The sequence below is a fragment of the Sus scrofa genome, chromosome 13 (assembly GCF_000003025.6).
Source record: "Sus scrofa isolate TJ Tabasco breed Duroc chromosome 13, Sscrofa11.1, whole genome shotgun sequence".
Taxonomy (NCBI): Eukaryota; Metazoa; Chordata; class Mammalia; order Artiodactyla; family Suidae; genus Sus; species Sus scrofa.
The window spans coordinates 132421490-132435762 of NC_010455.5; the positions used below are offsets into that span (position 1 = coordinate 132421490).

Below are 14273 nucleotides of genomic sequence, written 5' to 3' on the forward strand. Positions count from 1 at the left end.
CTGCAGTATAGGTCACAGATACGGCCTGGATCCCACATTGCTGTGGCTATGGTGTAGGCCAGCAGATACAGCTCCAATTTGAGCCCTAGCCTGGGAACTTCCATATGCCAAGAGTGTGGTCCTAAAAAGCTAAATATATACATAATAATACAAATCAATAAACTCAAGGAGTTCCCATTGTGGCTCAGCAGTTAACGAACCTGACTAGTATCCATGAGGACTCTGGTTCCATGCCTGGCCTCGCTCAGTGGGTTAAGGATCCAGCGTTGCCATGAGCTACGGTGCAGGTCACTGACGTGGCTTGGATACCCCATGGCTACGGCTGCGGTGTAGGCCAGTGGCTACAGCTCTGATTGGACCTCTAGCGTGGGAGCTTCCATATGCCGCGTGTGCAGCTCTAAAAAGACAAAAAAAAAAAAAAAAAAAGAAAGTAAACTCAATATAGGAAGGACAGGAGTTCCCGTCGTGGCGCAGTGGTTGAAGAATCCGACTAGGAACCATGAGGTTGCGGGTTCGGTCCCTGCCCTTGCTCAGTTGCTGTGGCTCTGGCGTAGCAGGCCGGTGGCTACAGCTCCGATTCGACCCCTAGCCTGGGAACCTCCATATGCCGCGGGAGCGGCCCAAGAAATAGCAACAACAACAACAACAACAACAAATATATATAGGAAGGACACAATTCCCATATCAAAAATACTGGAATCAAGAAAATAAAGACAAACCACAGACTGAGAGAAAAAACTCCTAAAATATATATGTAATAAAGTACTGTTATCCAAAATATACAAAGAACTCTTAAAACTCAGCAAGAAAACAAACAACCCAAATAAAAAATGGACCAAAGATCTTACAAGATACCTTGCCAAAGAAGATATACAGATGGCAAATAAGCATATAAAAAGATGCTCCATATCATAGATGATCAGAGAAATGCAAATTAAAACAGTGAGATAACCACTACATACCTAATAGAATGGCCAAACTCGGAGTTCCCTTCGTGGCTCAGTGGTTAATGAATCTGACTAGGAACCATGAGGTTGCAGGTTCGATCCCTTGCCTTGCTCAGTGGATTAAGGATCCAGCGTTGCCGTGAGCTGTGGTGTAGGTTGCAGACGTGGCTCAGATCCCAAGTTGCCTTGGCTCTGGCATAGGCCAGCGGCTGCATCTCTGATTCAACCCCTACCTACCCTGAGAAGAACCTCCATATGCCTCGGGAGTGGCCCAAGAAATGGCAAAAAAAGACAAAAAAAAAAAAAAAGAATGGCAAAACTCCACAATACTGATCAAACTCTGGTAAGAAAGTAGAGCAACAGGAATTCTCATTCATTCCTCTTGAGAATGCAACTGGCACAGCCAGTTTGGAAGATAGTTTGGGCATTTCTTACAAAACTAAACATACTCTTATAACATTCACCATACAACCAAGCAATTGTGCTCCTTGGTACTTACCCAAATGAGTGGAAAACTTATGTCCACACAAAAACCTCCACCCGTAGTTCCCACTGTGGCAGCGGCAACAAGCCTGACTAGTATCCATGAGGATGCAGGTTCATTCAATCCCTGGGCTGTGGCGTAGCAGTTCAGTGTGCTGTGCTGCCAGGAGCTGTGGTGGCGGTCACAGACGAAACTCAGATCTGGCATTGCTGTGGCTGTGGCCCACAGCTGTAGCTCCAATTCGACCCCTAGCCTGGGAACTTCCATATACTGCAGGCATGACCCTAAAAAGAAAAAGAAAAAGAAAGAAAAGAAAAAAAAAAAAAAAAACCTGCACACAGATATATATAGCTGCTTCATTCATACCTGCCAAAACCTAGAAGCAATCAAGATGTCCTTTGGTAGGTGAATGGATAAATAAACTGTGGTGTCCTGACAATGGTTTTGCACCCTGTGGCTCTGTTGAGCTTATTAGATCTAATTGATTTTTGTGCATTCCTTAAGATTTTCTACATACAAGATAGTCATTCCTCCATGTCCTTGGATGCAGAACACACAGGTACAGAGGGCTGATCATATATACTACACTACTCTATATAAAGAACTTGAGCATCCACAGATTTTGATATCTGCAGGGATATCAAACTGATATTGCACTGGAACCAATTCCCATGGATACCAAGAAGCAACTGTATATAATCTAAAAGTAAAGACGGATTTACTACTTCTTTTCTTATATGGATGCCTTTACTTTTCTTTCTTGCTTAACTGCACTGGCTACAACCTCCACTACACTGTTGAACAGAAACAGAAAAAGACTTTTTTCTCCTAATCTTAAAGAAAAATTTTGGTCTTTCAAAAGTAAGTATGATACTAACTGAGAATGTTTTATAGATGTCCTTTAACAGGTTGAGGAAATTCTTTATTCCTAGTTTATTGAGTATTTTCATCATCAAAGTGGGTTGCATTTTTGTCAAATGCATTCTCTGCATCCATTAACAAGACTGTGTTTTTTATTCTTTGTTCTATTAATATGGTTCATTACACTGATTGATTTTTGCACTCCCACTTGGTCATGGTATACAATACTTCCTATATGTTGCTATATTTGCTTAATTATTTTGTTGAGGATTTCTGTAGCTGTATTCGTAACAATACTGGCCTATAGTTTTCTAGTGATATCTTTGTCTCATTTTGATAGCAGAGTAATACTGGCCTCAGAGTTAAGAGTTGGAAAGCGACACTTCCTCTTCTATTTCTTAGAAGGATTGTTAATTCATCTTTAAACATTTGATAGAATTCATCAGTGAAGCCATTTTGGCCTGGACTTCTCTCTTGGGGAAGTTTTTTGATTACTAATTCAATCTATTTTTTCATGTCTTTTCAGATTTTCTATTTCTTCTTAAGTCATTTTTAGTAGTTGTATCTTTCTAAGAATATGTCGATTTCATCTAGCTTAACTAATGTATTATCTGAGAATTATACACAGTTTTCTCTTATAATTTCTCTTATTTTTGTAAGATAGCAGTGATGTCCTCTACTTCAGTCCAGAGTCTAGAAATTTGAGTCTTCTTGTATTTTCCTGTTCTAAATAAAGGCCGTCACTTTTGTTGATCCTTATGAACAACCAATTTTGGGTTTCATTGATTTTCCTCTATTGTTGTTCTATTCTCCATTTTCATTTACTTCTGCTCTAGTCTTTTTTATTTCCTCCCTTTCCTGCTTTGAGATTAGTTTGCTCTTCTTATAGTTTCTCAAGATGTAAGGTTATATCACTGATTTGAGTTTTGCTTTGTCTTTTCTTTTTAGGGCCACACCTGTGGCACATGGAAGTTCCCAGGCTAGAAGTTGAAATCAGAGCTGCAGCTTCTGGGCAATGCCACAGCCATAGCAACACCAGATCCGAGCCTCATCTGTGACTATAGCCATTGTCTACGGCAATGCCTGATCGTTAACCCACTGAGCAAGGCCAGGGATCAAACCCGAATCCTCATGTATATAATAGGCCACTTAAACCAATGAGCCATGATGGGAACTCATGATATTTTTTTAATACAGGTGTTTACAGATATAAATTTCCCTCTAAGCACTGCTTTAGCTGCATTCTGGAAGTTCACTATGCTGTATTTTTGTTCTCATTTGTCTGAAAGTATTTCCTTACTCCCTTGTGATTTCTTCTTTGACCCACTGGTTATTTAGGAATGTTTTGCTTCATTTCTATGTATTGCGAATTTTTCAGATTTTCCTCTGTTATTAACTTCTAATTTCATTCCACTGTGGCCAAAGAACAAATTTTGTATTATTTCAATACTTTTAAATTTATTGGCGCTTATTTAATGCCTTAATGTACAGTCTGTGCTAGAAAATATTTTTATGTATACTGGAATATGAATTCTGCTATTGCTGTGGTGAAGTTTTCTGTAAATATGTATTGAGTCTTATTGTTTATAGTATTGTTCACATCTTCTATTTCTTGTTGACCATCTGCCTAGTTGTTCTAATCCATTACTAAAAGCATTTGTCTCTATTACTATTGGATTTTCTAGTTCTCCCTTCAATTCTGTCAATTGCTTCATGTATTTTAAAGCTCTGCTAAGTGCATGTTTATAAGTCTAGGTCTTCCTGATGGAATGACCCTTTTATCTTTATAAAATGTCCTTTATATTTAGTAATTTTTGTCTTAAAATCTATTTTATCAGATATTAGTACAGCCATTCCAACGCTTTTTTTAGGTACTGCTTGCACTGTTCATCTTTTTCTATCCTTTTACTTTCAATTGATTTGGGTCCTTGAATCTAATATCTTTTATAAACAACATACAGTTGGTTTGTCATTGAAATCTTAAATAAAAAGTTATAAATAAATAAGGCCAAAATACATAGAAAGACATATTGTAGATATTGAAGAAGCTACTGTAAAGACAAAATATTTAAGAACAGCCATTAAGTTTTCAAAAAAAAGGAAAACTTACCCCATCAGATATCATAACAAATTATAAAGTTTTCTTCTTTTTTTTTTTTTTTTTGCTTCTTAGGACCACAGCCTCGATATATGGAGGTTCCCACGCTAGGGGTCTAATCAGAGCTACAGCTGCCAGCCTACACCACGGCCACAGCAACAGCAGATCCGAGCCTCGGTCTGCAACCTACACCACAGCTCATGGCAATGCCAGATCCTTAACCCTCTGAGCAAGGCCAGGGAACAAACCCCCACCTCATGGTTCCTAGTTGAATTCATTTCCGCTGCACCGTGACAGAAACTCCATAAAGTTTTACAACTAATATATTAACAGTATTTGTAGAACAGACAAATACATTGGTAAAAAAAGAAGAGAATCCCGAAAAAGACCCATGTTCATATGGATGGATGGATGGATAGATAGATAGATAGATAAAGATAGATGCATGTATGTGTATAATTTTAAATCAATGGGGAAAGAATGGATTATTCAATAAAAAGTATTAAAACAAGGGCTTCTATTTGGAAGAAAATAAAATAAGATTACCTCCCACAGTCAAAACTAAACCTAGCTGCATTACATGAAACTAAAAATTGCTATAAAATAGGAGTTCCCGTCGTGGCGCAGTGGTTAACGAATCCGACTAGGAACCATGAGGTTGTGGGTTCGGTCCCTGCCCTTGCTCGGTGGGTTGGCGATCCGGCGTTGCCGTGAGCTGTGGTGTAGGTTGCAGACGCGGCTCGGATCCCGCGTTGCTGTGGCTCTGGCGTAGGCTGGTGGCTACAGCTCCGATTCGACCCCTAGCCTGGGAACCTCCATATGCCGCGGGAGCGGCCCAAGAAATAGCAACAATAAAAACAACAACAACAAAAAAAGACAAAAAAAAAAAAAATTGCTATAAAATAGTAGAAGCATAACCTATAATAATGACAATGGGAAGATTTTTCTAGGCAATACACAAAAGTCAGTTTTTAAATTTCTGTATGATAAAAGACACCATACATAAACTTGATGCAACATTAAATTAATGCAATTAAAGCCTATGGCTTGAGAGAAGGAGTACAAGAGTGAATTCACTTCCAAGTCCACCACTTCAAACTCCACCGTCAAGCAAGTTGATTTAGGAGTTCCCTGGTAGCAGAGTAGGTTAAGGATTTTTTTTAACAATTTTTAAATGAAGATAATAATTCCTACATATATATATTGTTTTTCTTTTTTGGCTGCACTGGGGCATGTGGAGATCCTGGGCCAGGGATCAGATCTGAGATGCAGTTGCGACCTATGCCACAGCTGTGGCAATCCCAGATCCTTAGCCCACTGAGCTGGACAGGGGATCAAACCTGTATCCCAGTGCTCCAGAGATACCACCATCATTGCGCCACATTGGGAACTCCTCATAATATATTTTAAAGTTAAATGAGATAACCTGAAGCTATAAAAGCATCTGGTATGAGGTCTGGCATGTTATAAAGATTTGTTCTTCCTGTTTCAACTTAAGTTGATACTACATTAAATGATTAATTAAAAGCTGCAATAAGAAATAGCTGGGTTCCTATATTTTGGTTCAAGAAAAGACTTTTTTTTTTTTTTTGATCTTTGTCTTTTTAGGGCCGTACCCGAGGCATATGGAGGTTCATAGGCTAGGGATCAAATCAGAGGTGCAGCTGCTGGCCTACACCACAGCAACACAAGATCCGAGCAGCATTTTCGACCTATACCACAGCTCATGGCAATACAGGATCCTTAACCCACTGAGCAAGGCCAGGGATCGAACCCGCAACCTCACGGTTCCTACTTGGATTCACTTCCACTGCACCACGACAGGAACTCCAAAGACTATTTTATAATTCCATTGTACCACTTCTGAGATAAAAACACATTTTGCTTCATCTCTTGCCCACTATATTTTTCCTATATACAGCACTAGTTATTAAGAGTATATACATGTTCTAAAGATGGCAGGAAGGTAAAGTGGAAAACCAGCCAGGATTGGCACCAGCTTAATAGCAAAACATTATATCTATATGGTGTGTTCCTGAATATAAGTATATATTTTTAAAGTATATATTTTAAAATATATATTTTTTATTACAATGTCTCTCACCCATTAAAACCTTTCACACTAAAACATCTTTTAAGATGTTTATCCTAAGTTACTGAACAAGGACCACAGCTAAAATACAATCTACAAACAAAAAAAACCTTCAAATGATGCAAGATAAACATTGTTTAAGGATTAAAAAAAATAAATGCATCAGATAAAGACTCAATTTTTTATCTGATTGAATTAGAGCAAAAATCTTTCACAATTCAAAAAGCACTAATTTATTCAACTTTTTGTTTCAAACAAAATATTCTCTTCCTGAGTGAACCAAATGTTTATATATAGGAAAAGCACAATTTTTATTAAATTTTATAAAATGTTAAAGAGCAACTACACACACAATTTAGGGCCCAAACAAATGTTGGTCAAAATGGAAAATTCCTTACTTAAAAAAAAGTACTCTTGGACACATTTACTTTCCTGTAGATTTTAAATGAACAAGATTTTGACCTTTAGACTGGTTTTTAAAAAACTGAGAGCCCCAAATTACACAATGATATGTGCTTTCCAATCTAAAAACAAAACGAAATGTTCACAGGAATGTAAAAGTAACCACTGACTTGATTCAAATTACTAGAGACAATGTTGCAACTGCAACATCCTTTTCTCCCTATTTCAACCAGACCTCCTCTTCTTTTCCTTAACAATACAACAGGAAAATTAATGTTTAAAGCTTAAACTGGCAAAATTTTTCTTCAGCAAGAACTGCCATTTACATTAATTCCACAATACTCAAAGCAGTTATGTCCACATGCCAGACTTAAATGCCACAAGATTCATTTGTGAAGGAGAATAAAAATAGGAATTAGTTTTAAAAACAGCAAATAGATCAGGACACTACAAGGAATAAAAAAGCCCAGCCCTCACAAATCTTCTCTTTTGATACAAACATTTCAATGTATCACTCACAAACATGCACAATGCTCATAAAAGTTTCTCTTACACAAAGGCAGTGAATAAAAAGACTTCTGAAATATTATTCTCAAATGCAATAGAAACCTATACCCTGTAATGAGGTTATAGGGAAATTTTAAAAATTAAGAACATGAATAATGAAGATTTTTATTTCTTGGCATTCTTGCCGCTGATGCAAAACTAATCTAGTCCCACAAATGTACACAAGATACTGGAGTCTCCTGAATCTTGGTTTCTCTTCCCAATTTGCAGCCAAAGGTAAACGGAATACTGGAAACAACTCTTGAAAAAATCCCTAACATCTTAATTAACAGAAAAGAGATATTATACTCAAGTGTAACATTCACTATAATATTCCATACAACTTAATCAGTATCTTTTCCTCTTATTTTATATTCAATGATTCCTTTATTTCAAAAACAAGGATAGCACGTGATTTGTGACCAACACCAGTGGTTAGAAGCATTTCCAAATCACTTCTCTCAACTTTTTTCTTTTCATGAAATTTAACATGTGAAACAGAGTACAAAGCCACACTCTCCAAACAAAAATATGCTGCGATTATATCATTACCCAGTAATAGATGGGTCATATTAATAAAAATTTCACCAAAAAAAGCAAAACTTCCTAAGGTACACTTCAAAAATTACTTCCTTGGCCACACAGTCCTGGAATCTAAACTGCAAAGCTGTCCTAAACAATCCATTTGTAACTCCTCTGAGTCCAGTCAAATCACGTCCAACATACAAGTTTTTACAATGCCAACAACAGCAATCAAACCAGGTGCATCTTTTTACAAGCAATAGCCCTAATCTCAAATAATATTAACATTAAAAAACGAAAAACAAAGGCCATTCTCTTAGACATACGAGTTCCTTAGCTTCACAATAGTTTCCTTTTCACAGAAAAGAAAATGGCAAATCAAATTAACAGCGATAACGATGAGAACAGCTAGTTCCCAGGGAGAGGATGCAGGAATTTACTACCGAGGCTTGGCCCAGAGATCAGCGGGCACACACACACACATCAATGTTCAAGGGACGCTTTCAAGACATGTCACAATCTAACGGAAGTTTGAAGGCCTTATTTTTAAGGCCTAAGGACAATCCTACGAAAGCGCTGTAAAAGACAACCTAGTAAAACTCCATTCTCCAAAACAATTCTTGAGTTTCCTACGATGCACGAAACCGAAAGAGCCCGTGCTGTAGACACTCTCACTCAGGACCGCCGCCTCTCAAGGGAGGGAGGCCAGCCCAAGTGAATCAGAGTGCCACCACGTCAGTTTCTGTGACAGATGCACAGGGAGCATCCGAGTGTGATCCCGGCCCTCTCGGGCCGACGCTGCTGGAAGAGGAACAGAAATACAATCTTCAGGGTCCTCCTACTTCCGTTTTCAAAACAGATATGCACTCTTTCTCCTAGTCTTCACCCTTCAGAGCCCAGCACCTCTCGGCAGCGGTGCCACCTTCAAAGAGCTTAAGTGGGAAAAAAAAAAGCCTATAGTCTCGGACCGCGGTCGATAGAATGCCGTTGGTCAAAGCACTCCCACCCTTGGACTCCCGTGCAAATCAACCGCCAGCGCCTTCCTAAGGGTCCCCCAGGCAGGGGACACGCCAGCAGCAGAAGTCGAGGTCCCCAACTGACCCCCACTCCCTACTCCCCGGGGTAAGGGGAGCGGAAAAGCGCAAAGAGGAACTAAGTGAACTGCAGGAGGGTGCCCAGCAAGCTCCCTCAAAGAGGGGTTGGGGTGGGGTGGAAACGAAAAAGGAGCGGAAGGAAGGGGAAAGGATGAGAGGCAAGAGGAAGGGGACGAGAGCGCGCACCAGCAAAGGGCACGAGTCTTCGGGGACGCGGTTGCACCCCAGTTCCTCCGAGGCGGTGCTCTCGGCCTCTCCGGTGCTCCGCCCCGGCCAGAGGGCGAGGAAGGGGGATAAAGAGGAGACGTCCCCCTCCTGGACCAGCCTCGCCCCTTGCTAAGGGACTGTCGGGGCTGTAGTGCCGCCGCCGCACACCGCCCCCCCCACACACACACACACAAACCAGGATCGGGAGCGGCCGCAACGGCCGGCCGCCCCGTCGGAGGGCGCGGACTGAATGGCCCCACTGAGCGTTTCGCGGGTCGGCTTTCACGCCCCCACCGCTGGGGAAGGCAGCTCCGGGTGACGTCGGCCCAGAGCTGGGCGGCCGCGCTGGTTACCTGAAGCGGGGAGAGTCCTTCAGACACTCCTCGAAATCCACAGTCATCTTCATCCTGCCTCCGCCTCGCCTAGCCTTGGAAGAGCCGAGGGAGCCGCCGGAGCGGCCGCACTGGGGACCCAGACGGCGACGGCGAGCGCACGGCCGCGACTAGCGCTGCGCGGAACTGCGGAGGGCGCCTAGTCCGCTGATCATAGCAGCCGCGAAAACGGCGGCTTCAGCGAAGGCTCTTCAGGCCCCAGTCCGGCCCCTCTTCCTCCCGCCCCCAGCAGAGCCCGGTCTTCAGGGAAACCGCCTGGGAGTGACAGCCTCCGCCAGCCAGCCACGAACAGGCGGCCAGTAGGCGGGGCTTCCGGTAGCACCGCCTGCGGGCGCTCGGGCAACGCGCCTGAGCGACGGCAACGCGAGCCAATGAGCAGCGCGACCGTGGGAGCCTTCTGGCCACTTACGTCCCGGAGGGCCAGGCGTCGTTAGGCGGGACGCACCGGTTGCTGGGAGGCCGGCGGCTGAGGCTCCTAGGGAAGGAAGTCACGTGGCTGCGCGCCGAGCTTCCCCCGGAGCCCCCGCCTCTTCTCCAGCTTTTCCAGCCCCGCCCTGCTGAGCTGCTGACGCGGAGGGGCCGCCTCCTGCAGGTCTGAGGAAGGAGAGTCGCTTTTTAAGGCAGCTTTGGCAGAAATCTGAAAAGGTTAAGAGTATAAATTATAAAAGGAAGAGGTTGGCTGGGCCACTACTTCCTGTCACTTTAGAGAAACTGAGGCCAGGAGAGGCGCGAGGGTAACTCCCTCGGTAAAATACATCTCTCACTTACTGGCTTCATCACTTAATAATTTGGAAGTATCACCCATGTATATATTTTCATATAATCAGAGACTACTTTTGAAGGTTCTGGTTATTTGGAGTAGTCATGAAAAGATCAGAAGGATTTAGACAGGTATGAAAGGTAGGGCGTTTCGTGTGGAGGAACCACTTTCAAAACCACAGAAGACATTCCTCCTTACTGACGCCTTTCTCAGTAGCCTTTGCCAGTTCCAAGATGATAGGGTTGTGAGAATTGCAGACTCACTTACTCCAACCTGCAGCACCTGCCCTCTGATCCACGATTTTTCTACGAGCCACTGCTAGAAAAATCAGATATTCATCATCTGATCCTAACAATAATCCCACAACCTCATACTTCTGATTCTTAGATGTCATCAATTTTAAGAAGTACCATGGAGATATTTTCTTTAAGTATATACTTTTAAACCCAACCTAAAAAGCATATCCATAAATATACACAGGGAGGGTGCTCAAACAGCATAGTGGCTCTGGAGGTAGACTTCCTGGATTTGTCTGCTAGCTTTTCCACTGCAAAATGAAGGTAATACCACGAATCTCATAGAGTTGTCCTGAGGCCGAATAGATATAAACACTAAAGGCACAGTGCCACATAGTAATCATTCAGTAAATGTTGGCTGTTATCATAATTGGACCACTTTCTTCTTCAGTACAATAACCAAAGGTTAAGTCTTCTCACTTCCACTGCCTGAAGTCATATATTATATAACGCTTTTGACAATGTGGCTAAGTATTGCATGATGGCATGCTCTTTTCAAAACCTATGGTTATATCTTGATCTCCTTTAGAAATTAACAGCATAATTTTGAGACATTTCAAATAACATACAAGCGTTATGTTTCTTCTTGGGTTATGAACTTGGTTTCTTTTTTTTTAATTGAATTCCATATTCCTAGAATCTACACAGCTTCTCTTAACAACTAGAAACTATTGACAGTTAAACCTTCAATGTCCTCAGACACTTCAGTTGGTCAAGACAACCTTTTCAAGATTTGTAACTTCTATGTCAAGTTTAGGGAGTTAGCCATTTCTACATTAAATTGTATTCCTAATGCATGACAACTAATCTATATATACAATAATACAGATTATTATATACTACATATATCATATATATACACACACACACACAACATTGTTACAATGATTGAACACAATGTAAAGACACCTAAAATGACACTTTGAGATTCAAATTAAAATTCAACTGCATGACACCATCAGTGCAAATAACTCAACTAAGCTAATTATCAAATGAACATCTTTCTGTGGATGGCTCAGTTTACATATACTCAGTGATAACACTGTCACAATCTTCCTTTGCCCTCTGGTAAAGCAAGCCTTTGGAGCCTATTTAAGATAGGTCCTAAATTGAGAAATATTAAAAATAAGATAGGATAGGAATACTGAGTCTTAGAGTAGAAGAACTATAATAATATTATTTATTATAATAATGGAAACCTCAAGATCTAGAAATAACCTGCTAAGAGTCTCAAGCCACATGATGCCAGACTCTGACTACAACTGCCCACTCTCCCTTTAGAATTCGACCTTTGCAGTTGTGGCCCTGTCTGCTCGTGAAGCACTTCCTTTTTTCCTCTCTTCTGTAAAATGCAGCTCAAATGCCATCTCTTTTAGGAAGCCTTCTCTGCTTGCTGAAATATAGACCTCTCTTCTCAACACACAGTGAAAGTTTGTTACCAGGCCCAGTCTACACTCTTAAAGGATGTAAATGATCGAAACTTAAATCTCTTCCAAATTCTTCTCCCCAGATCCGTTTCTTCCTCCAAACCCTCTGGAATCCTGCATATTCATAGCCCTTCCCAGAATGCTTCTGATTTCCTCTGAGAATACTTCTGACTATACACCCCCTCAAGCAGAGCTTGTTCAGTACCCGCTCCCTGATCCTTCTGGGCCAGGATACATAGTCAGCAAGAGTCTAACTCTTGACAGCAAACACAATTTATATTCCACCTTCATGTAAGAATTTTTTTCATCGAGGTTACTATCATCTAACTAAACTGCTGTCTTCCTTTCCTCATTGCTGTTATCCACCAATTTTCTAGTAACTCCCTGCATTAGCCTGGCTAATTGCACTGAAAATTATCTCAAGTAAAGGGAGCTATGATGAGGGTAACCATGAGTTACTGGAACTGGGAGGCCCAGGAACCCAGGCATCTCTGAGCACTGGTTTCCCTCTCTTAGCAGCTGTATCTGCTCTCTTTCTCACCTATTCCTCAATTCCCACCAAGTTTCCTCTCTATTCCCTTAGGGGTTCTGTTCCCCTATGAACCTGGCTTTCATGCAAGCCCTCATTAGGGCTTCAACAAGTTGGTTGTCAGATAGCTACGGGGGCCAAGCAGATAATGTAAATGAGTGAAACTGGCCACGTGTAAGCATATGGCGTGGGGGAGGAGGCCCTGTGTTCCACTCAGCTTCAGTCAGTTTTTGCCATACCAGACCTTCAAATTTTATAAAAGAAGCCAAATAGCCAGATTGCAATATGAAACCTTCCAATTTTCAAATATTGGTAACTCATTCAAAATACTAGAAAACATTGCACAGGTCACAAAAAGGTTTCAGGGCCACTGCAACTTCTGCTATGTATTTCTCGACAATTCTTGATGTAGCCTTTCCACCTACATTCCCCAAGCTTATCATTTTAATCTGTTTCCCAGTTCCCAGATCCCAGGAGAAAATCTGATGAACCCAGGTCATCTTTTCATGACAGGTCACACAGGTCTCTGGGGAGCCAACAGAAGACCAGGATCATTCAACTTAGTCATTTGTACAGGAATAGGGTCAGGATGGGGAATGCAGGACAGCTGACTGCTGGACAAGGCAGTTTCGCTAAAAGAAGGTGTCAACGGTCAGGTCCCATAAAATACAGCTAGTAAACTCTCATCTAAGACTTTGACCTCTGACTCACAGCCCTCCACCCCAACTCCTATCCTCAGCTCAGGTGATTTCAACATCCGCTCATTCTTTCTTTGTTCAGTAACATCCACTGAGCATGTGCTCTGGCCAAACCCTATGGTAAGGTTTACAGGTGAAATAAACAGCATTTCCCATCTAGGGCTGTCAGACTGGAGCTGGGAACATGGGATGTGTTCTGGACTAGGAGCATGCACAGGGGCTACTCCTACTCTGATGGTCATTTCACCTAGGGAAGGAAATACGGTTTCTCATACCTCTGCAGATATGAGGAATCTTGAACAAGTAAGATCCAAAAGAAGACGAGGAAGATCTTTCCAAGGACCTTTAATCACAGAGAACTATGTGACTAAAGCACAGAGGTAAACAGTGACCAGATACTAAGGACCTTGTCTGCCACATGAAGGAATTTGTATCTTAGGGCAATGGGAAGCCATTGGAAGAACTTAAGCCTGGGAGTGAGATCTGATTAGAATTTTAAGGGAGAGCAGGGCTTTCAGGACAAAGGCTCAGCAACTTTGAGGTTTTCAGTCAAGGAGAGTGCAGTCAAGAGATGTTTAGGTTCTGGGAGCCAACTGAATATGAGGGATGAAATAAAGACCAAACTCCTAGGATGACTCCAGTTTCAGGTTTGGGTGACTGGTGGAAGGTGGTGCCATTCACACAGAGAGAAGAAAAGTTATCTCTTTGTCTCAAAATCTGTCACTCCAGAAAGTCTTTAAATGTTCCCACGTTAAATTTTGTCTCACCCGGAACATTCTATGCACAAGCTCAACCTTCAGTTTTCCTGCTGTCTCACTCACACATATTCACTTCACACCCCCAGACTCTCTTTCAGGCTGTTGGTATCCACCAACAGTGGATGGAGATGTCTTTCTCCATCACTTCAACAATTTTTTT

The 14273-nt window shown here is 41.7% G+C and overlaps 1 protein-coding gene across 10 annotated transcripts in view; it reads right to left on the minus strand.

Moving 5' to 3' along the window:
• The window catches only part of ACAP2 (ArfGAP with coiled-coil, ankyrin repeat and PH domains 2), a 157214-nt gene extending 147261 nt beyond the window's left edge, over positions 1 to 9953 (minus strand). For 9 of the 10 annotated variants that reach the window (XR_002337844.1, XR_002337842.1, XM_021070084.1 and 6 more), the window contains exon 1: positions 9607 to 9953. Coding sequence is in view for 7 of the 10 variants with exons in the window: in XM_021070084.1 (XP_020925743.1) it covers positions 9607 to 9659 (53 nt within the window). In the remaining 3 variants the exon portion in view is untranslated. The remainder of the gene's footprint in view (positions 1 to 9606) is intronic. The other variant, XM_021070081.1, reaches the window with a different exon arrangement.